The sequence below is a fragment of the Sinohyriopsis cumingii genome, chromosome 5 (genome assembly GCF_028554795.1).
Source record: "Sinohyriopsis cumingii isolate HCF-2022 chromosome 5, ASM2855479v2, whole genome shotgun sequence".
Classification (NCBI taxonomy): Eukaryota; Metazoa; Mollusca; class Bivalvia; order Unionida; family Unionidae; genus Sinohyriopsis; species Sinohyriopsis cumingii.
Genome location: NC_142965.1, coordinates 26,542,757 through 26,552,734, shown reverse-complemented (window position 1 = coordinate 26,552,734; position 9,978 = coordinate 26,542,757). Strand labels below are relative to the sequence as shown.

Sequence of the window (9,978 nt, the reverse complement as noted above, 5' to 3'; positions counted from 1 at the left end):
TGGTTGGTGTTTGATCAAAATTTTCAGACTGAAGATTTTACATGTTCATTTTGTAAATAAATAGAATTATATCCTTTTCTTCATCAAGGGATTACACTGAGGTTTCCTTTAACGTCCTGGGGATATGAATAGAATAAATAATTAAGACAATAATTACGAAAAGTAGTTTTTAATATTACCAAAAACTATAATGAAAACCCCATGTTATATCACACAAACACACTTGAAACAACATGCTAAGTCTGTCTGTATAAGCTGATTTCTGCTGCATTCTGCTTTGTCCGACGCTGACAGAAAATGTATGGCTTATGTTGTTCTAGGCTTAGTGACAATGGGTCATTCCATCACCTATTTTGTCCTACGTGATAATCGTACTCGCAACAGCTATGTAAAGTCTACATTTTGTTATGTGATTATTGATAGTACTGATGACCTATGAGCGTCGCTGTTGGTCTCAGTAACTTGGGTGCTCGTTTCATCATCTTCCGTGATTATGTTGTCTACGAATGTGACCATCACTCCGTAGTGGTCAGATATGTGGTACGTCTTCCTTAGTTTGGGGTCATCAAATATTCTCTGAAAGCATGATGGGAAAATGAAGTAATGAGCTACAATTCCTTTCATCATATTTTTACTTTAGACTTACATGAGAAAACTGCTACACAGAAATTCTGCCAGACAGTATGGTGAGTATTTGTCTATACATACCACAATACATACCACAATGAACAAATCCTTCCAGGTTAAGAAAACAGTAAGCCGTCTGTTTTAGATATAATTCCTCTCAAAAGTAATAAAATATACGGTCATTTACATCTGATGTGCAAACAATCTATGTAAAAAATGAAAAAATAAAAACTTAAACAGTTCAAATAATCAAAACAAACAAACGAACCCCTAGAAAATCTGCAAGAGGTTCTGCTCTTAGACTACAGACTGTATATAAACATATTGGTACAGAAAAGAGACTACATTCAATAAGCTGACTCGTTGAAATTTGTCCCCGCCATCCGCGGTGGAGTCATAGAAGTTCACAATAATAAATTCTGAAAATGTCCTTTGAAAGAAGACTGTAAAGTTACTCGGCAGGCAAGGAAAGTAACAATGTTTCATATATCTATCCTATGTTTCACTAACAATGTTTCATTGACCTATTCCATGTTTTATTTCCCTATCTCAAACTTTATTACGCTAAAAGTGCATAAAAGGGAAACAAAATTTTAAGTCGCCATGAAAAAAAACACCATTTCTTTGACAAGCATCGGCATACAAATTGAGAAGCATACATACCAAGTGGTTCATAGCTGTACCTTAAACAACTTGTATAATACAACTTATAGAGAAAAGAAACCACCCATCTTCAAATATGTTTTCTGTATTAATCTTCATTAAGTTCTAATATACTGTGCCAGTTTTCAAAGTTGTGGATAATCAGATAAAAATATATAGCCTAACATTTCTGTTGCATTGGCCTGGGTCATATGGGTTCCCTCTAGCTGCACCAATATCAACTACTTTCATTTCTAATGCCGTCACATGGATTTCTCTTCCTAGTGATGGTGAAGATGGCCGTTAGTTAAAACGAATATATCTCTGCATAAGAGTAAAAATTGTTTAAAGCATTAAGTAAAATCTACTCCAATTAAACGCTTTTAGGCCTGACCGTCTATTTCTCAACTTAAAATTAACCTAGGGGTTGAACATGGCCCACAGAGCCTGAATATCCACAAGTACAAATATTCAAATGAGTGAGAGAAGTCTTCCCGTATTTCGCTTTATGAAGACTGTCCACTTAAGCATTGGGTACCAAAATGTTTCTCAGATTTTATGATGGCTTTTGTCACATTGACTAATTACACATGAGTGGAACTCCTTGTAAACATGCTCAAGATAATGTAAACTATCTATGGTAACAGATTGTTTTAAAGATTCCTCTACCGGCAGTATGGACTACGATCAGGATGCCCAACGTATCGTTGAAAATATGGAGTCTGTTAATAATTAGGACACATAGACATCTGATCGAACGGAAAAGTTGGAATTCGTTTCTCAGGAAAGTTTGTGATTCTGATTCGGAGTCTGCTAGACATAGACATAGAAACACTAAATGATGTCATGGGAATCAGACCCGACATAAGTCATTCATTTCAAAGTGGAATTTACCAGACATGTTTACGATAAAGGCGGAAACAGGTAAAACGCAACGACTCGTTATCTTCCAGTTAGTAGACCTTATTTTAGTAAGGTTAATATTAGTACAAAATGAGAACGCTAACAAAATAATCTATTCTCCAAAGGAAACGTCACTCTAAACCTATATGTCGAAAATAATTAAACAGTGGACTGTAGCAGATGAATCATATGTACTAGGAGTAGAACGACAATGAGGGCATGGTTTAGATATTTAATAAAATCAGCTGTTCACAAAATAGCTTCCGTCGCTAAATTGATAGTGACTCGATGTTACTTTAGCACAAACAAAATAATTTCAATAAGCGTACTCGTCGACCAAAATGTCACACACAAGCTCTGACGAAAGTTGGACAAATTGTGATTATTCAAACTGTAAAAGACCTAGGACCCCAAATTAGATCCACGTTTCTTGTCAAGGCATTACTAACTCATTTCCACCACATGAAGGACAACGCGGTATTAGATGTTTAATACAATTCATACCTAAAACAACGAACAAGGAAAGGAAAAATATATATGTCAGAGAATGAACTGTTTCGAATGATAATTGAAAACAGCAAATGTTGTACCAAGCTTTGTGTGGATTTCCCAAGTCAGAATTCGGCATATTTTCTATGCCAGCGACGATAATGACGATGCTAGAATGTCAATTGGTATATTTGTATAATGTCGTTCTTGACTCATTCTGCACCTATCGAATTAAAAGCAATGGACAAACTAATGATTCAGTCGATCTGATTAGCAGTTACTTCTACATGAATCGGGAAAAGATGCCAGAGTGTCATCTGGAAAAATTGTATGTATCCGCAGTTTATTCAAGTGAATTTGTACTTGAATAAAGAAATAGTAACAGCATGGTCACTTGCCCTTAACGAACATGCCGAGAATGTCCCTTGGCGAACGAAATGAAGCCAAGAACACATATCTTCATGCTTATGTGCTATGGCAAATTGGAACATTGGATGCCATTAAAGACACAAAGCTGACAGAATTTGATGATTCCATGGTATGGCGAACTGGCACTTTGGATGCCATTAACGACACAGCTGGCACAATCTGAGGCCTCCATGTTATGGCAATCTAACATTTTGGATGCCATTAATGATACAGAGCTGACAGAATATGAGGCCTCCATGGTATTGTAATCTGACATTTTGGATGCCATTGATGACACACAGCTGACCAAATCTGACAATTCTATCCATGTTGGATTTAATAACTGGATAAAGGAAATCAAACAATGACGCAGCTTAGAATTAATGGACCGTGTGCAGTTGTACCTTCATTGCAAGACAAACATTTCTTGAAAAAATAAGATATAATTATAAAACTGAATTGAATTTTTACTGTTTTCTATCTGATGATTAATGCTAATGATTACACAACAATCAATAAAGAAGCAAGACTCCATGTGAAATGCGTGGAGGACTTAGCTATGGTAGGCTACGTGCGACGCATAGACGTCTTAGCTAAGCTAGACTCTACGTGCTACGAGTGGAGATTTTTGAAAAGTTAGAAACAACATCAGTCAATCTCTAAGCAGACCTACATTCAAGTATACAATACGACAAGTGGGAGTTTAAACCCTCACCATTGCCATTGGACTCCGATCTAAGATCGAATATCATGACTTCCGTGATCATCTGCCAAAATGTTACCTTATCAACAACGTTAGAAACTCATCCCTCGGTGAAGCTATGGTGCCCTTAAATGTCAATTCGTTGAGGATGAGAGCAAAAATGGCATAGAAGGATGAAAATATTGGATAAATCAGCTCCGCAGCATCACTCAAGCATTTCAAATATAAATCTTTATTCATATTAATACATCTTGTACAACTTGTTTTACTTTCAGTAGGAAAACCTCATAAAATGTATTTGTGTTTTACTTCGTATTGTCATTCGCCTTCACTTAATATTTATCTTCTTTATTTGAAAATATGTTTCAGCTGTTACAAAAACGATGAACAAAGTGAGGGACCTTACTTTAGCCATATTTTCACACACATGTCCAGTAGATCCCTCCATCTGAGGCCCCGATGAGTCCCTCTGCATATGGTAGGTGGACTAATAGAGACAACATTTGCAGCCCTACGATGAGTCTCGTGTTGATGTACAAAAAGGAAAAGTCTTCGACGTTTAATAGGACTATGTACAATAGTTGCAACCTATACTTTAAGGATTTGGGTTGTTTTAAAGGATATGTGTTCTTTCTTTGCTAGTCTTTATTGCGATAAACACCCATTAATCGGCACTAAACGGCACTAAACTGCAAGCAGTGTGTTGATGTGCCGCTAAAACTGTGCAAACTTATCTACTGGTTGATCACCTCTCTCACCACACCACGCTGTATTATGCAATCCATCTTTTAGTGGTTATATGTAAATCTATCAAGTTTCGTCCAACACATTTTACGTGATAGAATAAGGGAAAATATATTATATTGGAGTAATAGAAAATGTTACTACCACTATGGTTAAGACTATTCTAGATAATGTATAAACGTAGTGATTCTCCGTTACCTTGATTTCCTTAAAGGTGTGACCTCGCAAAAAGATGTGGTCTATCGTCCAGTCGCACTCGTGTTCAGTCCATGAGTTGTTGGTACAAAATGTGCAATCATCAAGTATAGTGTGGGTTAGGTTGGCTTCACTGCTATCTAATATTCTATATGAATCTGAAATACACAAAATTAGTTATATCATTATAACATATTCGTTCCAACTTCATTTTGCAGTGTATACGGGTCCAATGCTGATTTGTGTAAGTAATGTCGTTCGCAACAGGGTTCTTGATTTTGGTAACTTTCAACAGGGTTTGTGCAAAACGTTATAGTTCTGAAGGGCATTATATTCATATTTGAACTTGTAACCAGCCCAAAAACGATGAAAAGCTGCAACGACATAATTTTGTTACATATGTCGCTATCTAAAAATTTTAGTGGTTTACCTGGATTTTGTTCACAAATACCAATGTCAGGCAGGCTAGGACCAGTATTGAAGTCTCCAGCTAAAACCAGTGGCGTTGTACCGTTGACAACTGTCAGGAGATTATTAACTTCCGCCAGGTTCTGTTCCACATAGCTACTGTACGGAAGCGCCGCTACATATATGAAAAGAACCTATATATTAGATTGCTCCTTATCCCACATCATCAAGTTAAACTTAGCTCCTCTAGTCACTAGACTCAGAATCTGGAAACATTGCATCAAATTGTCACTAACTATCACTATTACACAATTCCCGTGAAAAATATGTTTTCATTTGCTGACAATAACGAACTGTTTCAGTAATTAATCATACTGAACTGTCATGATGAAATAACGTTTTTAGGTGGCCTGATGAACTGACACATTCATCATTATTGTAATAACTGAAATTTTCAATTGTGCAATAAACTATGTTGATGTAGAATTATTAACATTTATTTCAATTTCTATCAGTCATAAGGAACCAATAAAACTACTGGTCAATATACCTATCTGAATGTGTTATGTCGCTACCTGCAGACCCACAATTAGACTTACACACACACAATTACATAATGGGCCGAAGTGCAACCATCCTTGTGTGTATCTGCAGAACAGTTCCGGTAATAGTCCATATCATATCCCAATGTCTTCAAGTTTGTGTTTTGAATGGTACACTGGTATTGCAGATAAGTCCCGATCATATCCCAATGTTTTTAAGTGTCTGTCTTGAATGTTACCTTGAAGTCCAGAAAATAGTCCCCATCATATCTAAATGTCTTGTTTCGTGAATGGTTCTCTGACAGTATAGATTATAGTCCATATCATATCCCAATATTTTCAAGTATTTTGAACGGTACCCTAATAGTCGTGCGATATTACAAAATCGTTCATGTAAAAACGCAAGCACTCATATCTGAACATGCAACATCCCTTCGTTTCTTTCAAAAAGCCTAGGATAATCAGATTTCATATGCTAGTATATTTTGTTGTATGATAAGATTTGTTAGTTTTCCCTCTAGCCAATAAAAATCAAAGTCTATAAATTAACAGTGCTAAAGCTCTGCCTTTCATCACCATTTCAGCAACCAAAGGTAACAGTTCAAACATATTGAGCAATGATTTACAATGTTTGTATAATTCCCATACATTTTTCGTTGGATTTTTTCTTCTTACAATTAGTGTTATTTACCTTCTGGATAGAGATCTCCCAAAAACGGTGTTGCTAGATGTGTGCATACAACTCTACCTATTGTATCGATCTGAAACAGTTAAAATGGTACGCATATTTTATGGCATACTCCTAATGCATTATACACAATGAAAAACATTTATAATATAAAATAGTGATTTACAGGAAAATGCAAACGTATGTCAACATTATTTCATGGCACGAAAACTAGATTTACACACGACACTTGAATCTCTTTGTAGTATAATTATTTGTATTCCACATATGCACAACTGCAGAAGACAAAAGCAAAAGTATTAAAAGTGCAATAAATGAATAAATAAATGGCATCATCAATGAGAAGAGCTCATTCCTATATCAGCTGCGCAAAATAAATTTTGATTGATTGGAGACAAAGATTAGGATTAACGCTTGACTATAATAAATATTTCGAAAGACGAGTAAGAAATATTCATGTATTGATATCTTTCTCTGCAAATCACGTACATCTGCTTGAAGGTAGCCTTGTTTTGCAATCTCCATTAATCCTGGATGATGCTCCACTGCGCTTGCGCTGATGATCTTATGTTTGCTGAATAACAAGAGACCAGGCACATTTATGCTCGTCTGCTGGTTTAAACACCTGAAGAAAGAAGGAAATAGTCTCATAAGTCACTAGCGCGAATGTAAATACTTACCTTATCATGTATATTATAATGTTTATTAATTTGGAATTCAAACTAGACTAGCTGAATTAAGATCCAATTCGTATGCCTTGTTTTATTTAGTATGAAACGTTTGAATGCTTCCAGGTAAAACGGATGATGGAGGTAATCGGATGTGCAATGAAACAAATTCAGTGTATGAAATGCAGCTTACTCGCATGATTAATGCCTATTGATTAGTCCATAATGCCTCGCCACTTTTTTCTCTCTTTGTTTTCATTTTACGCACCACCAGACAGTGGTGGGGCATAATTCGATACTATTCTACGTCCTTTATCACATATACTGCACTCCTTGATAACATTCTACCTTTATGTATTTGCTGCACTGCGACGGGTCATCCGTGCTATCTCATAACTTTCTCCCTCGGTCAATACACAGTTGTCTATAGTTAATAGTAACACAGTTCAAAGAGAAAGTATGTGCATTTGTTTGTGATATAAAAATATGTATAATATCTACGCTGTATCAATTACATACCACTCGTCCTATACATTTTTCATTGAAAGGAAACTCTGCAAGCCTCGTTTCTTTTAATGAAAAATGTATACAGCTCGTGGTATACAATTGATACGGCGTACATACTTTACATCCTTAACAGAATGGAACCCTAACCGTATATATACATACATTCGGATAGGGTTCCTTTTTTAAATATTATGACTAGATTCAAGCTAATTATGAGTCCTCAAAAGTAATCAAACTTACAATTAAAACTAACAACTAACAAGATTTTTAAGATGTTTTTATTATCACGTTTTCTGCTTGTTTTTGTTTAACTCTGGCTGTATGAAATGATCCGATTTTATAGACGATTCACTCGTGGCATAAATAATATTTACCAGTATGTGGGAAAATGATCGAATGACTTTATTATTAGCAAATAAAGACTAACAAAAGACAAAATGTATGTTTTTCCTCGCTTTTGATATTTTGACAAAATTTTTTACTGAATAAAATGAGACATTGACATATATTTATATAGAATATTTTAAATCACATACAAAGAAAACCCTGTACAATTCCGGAAAGTAATAGAAAATGTTCAGAGTGAAGCGAAACTGAAAACCAATTTTTGAAAACACTTTTTTTAAAGAAAAAAAAAACATTTCCAGCCAAATCAAACTGCAAATTTGTGCATCATATTTCTTACAAAAGTTAACTATTTTTCATGACACGTAAATGGAAATAATGAATGATCACAAGAAATTGCCAAATCTGTTGGCTCATTTTTCGTGTTCAGTTGGCACACACCTTGCATACTGTACAAAACCGTAGAAATTCTAAGAAATGAATTTGACGAAAATTTAAATATTTGCAAACAAGGCAGCAAAATTGTGGATGGTTGTTATTATTTGCTAGAGAAAAGACTAGAAAAAAGTCAATAAATCAATACATTGCCGTAAACTCATGACGTGGAGAATTGTACTTAGCTCTCATTATCTCGGTTTGATATAGCTAGTAGATAATGTGTCACATGTGACGTTAAACCAACCAAACCTGACCTACACGGTCTCGTTATGCAACCCGGCTCGCAACAGCGTGATTTCATGACGTCGTAATGGCGAATATATAATGACAATTTAATATTTAGATGTTGAACGTAGAATCCATTCGTCACATGGTTTAGTATATAAACACAAATTATCTTATACCCGAGCTTACTTACACATTAGCTGCCTCTGTCAGATCTGTTCGGAGAAAGAAACACGTCAAGCAATCTTGTGAGAGGCTAAACACCTGACTTGCACACTGCGCTTGTAAGCACAAAAGGAGGGAAATTCTATCCTCGTGAACACTCGTGTTGAATCCTGAGCAGTGGCTCGATACGCATGTAAGGAATTCGGTAATTTTCTGGCGATTGCACGGAGGTTCCTCGGTTACCTTCAGCGTTGTGGCCGTTTCATGCGTGAAACTAAAGGAGTACGGATACGTTTTCCTAAGTCTCGGCAACAACCATTCCACATCAGAGCCATCGTAAACCTGAAATAAATTATACAGTCTCTTTATTTCACAAACAAATAAACAAACAAAATCAGAACGATAGTAATAACATGGGAAAGAGAGGAAACAAACACGTGTACCTTCATAGATACGTCTATAACGGCTCAAAAGTTGGAGTAGGTTAAGGAAAGAAAGAAAAAGCTTTACTTCATTTTGAATTAAATGAGATCTTTCTTTCGAAGACGATAAAGAATATACGCAAAGATACTCAAGAGTGGCACGCTTAAACAATATGTATTTACATTCCGGCATTGAGAAGCAAAACTGTTTAAAACAATGAAGACACAAAACACACACAAATATATATATATATATATATATATATATATATATATATATATATATATATATATATATACAGAGAGAGAGAGAGAGAGAGAGATACATCATTACCTCCTGCAAGCAGGCAACATCTGCACTTAAAGCCTTTAAACCTCTCAGCAGATTCCTCCTCCTCTGCTCTTTGAAGGGAATGCTAAATTGCAGAGCAGTGTTGTATGTAATGACTTTCCTTTCATCTTGAGCCATGGCACCTTGACAGAGGATCACAGAGCAAATGGTCAACAGTGACAGTGTCCAATGCATCTTCGACTTATTTAGTTTCTACAAATAAAGTGTGCAGTTTATTAGAACTGGTCAGAATTGGAACATAGGTGTGGAAGTTCACAGCTTTTGTGGGATTCTTCTGGGTATTCCTAGAGTCTTGCTTGTCAATCAATATTTCTTCAACCAACAGCTGAAGTAATGCAAGAAATCAGGGTGTGGAAAGTGAGCTATGTGAGAACGGACCATATGACAATGGTGACATGCTATCAAGAACAGGGAAGACCCTACTGTCCCAAATGGAATTTTTCGCCTTCTTTTCACCGGTTACACATCATCTATCTAACACATGAGTAGTACTTGCAGATGAGGTAT

The 9,978-nt window shown here is 35.8% G+C and overlaps 1 protein-coding gene across 1 annotated transcript; it reads right to left on the bottom strand.

Moving 5' to 3' along the window:
- Positions 1 to 232: 232 nt before the first annotated feature.
- Positions 233 to 9,645, bottom strand: LOC149798830 (uncharacterized). The gene is made up of 6 exons (XM_089958091.1): positions 9,454 to 9,645; positions 8,941 to 9,039; positions 6,353 to 6,422; positions 5,142 to 5,294; positions 4,715 to 4,869; positions 233 to 576 (listed from the first exon to the last, which is right to left on the bottom strand). The coding sequence occupies exons 1-6, from the start codon at positions 9,643 to 9,645 to the stop codon at positions 406 to 408; spliced, it is 840 nt and encodes a 279-aa protein (XP_089814217.1). The 3' UTR covers positions 233 to 405.
- Positions 9,646 to 9,978: the final 333 nt, after the last annotated feature.

What these genes read in the sequence shown, in the direction of transcription:
- LOC149798830 (XM_089958091.1), bottom strand. Translation starts at nt 9,645, where the DNA reads ATGCATTGGACACTGTCACTGTTGACCATTTGCTCTGTGATCCTCTGT. An exon ending in ATGTTGCCTGCTTGCAGGAG is followed by an intron (nt 9,040 to 9,453) that starts GTAATGATGTAT and finishes AATTTATTTCAG; the next exon opens with GTTTACGATGGCTCTGATGT. An exon ending in GGGAGATCTCTATCCAGAAG is followed by an intron (nt 5,295 to 6,352) that starts GTAAATAACACT and finishes TCATATATGTAG; the next exon opens with CGGCGCTTCCGTACAGTAGC.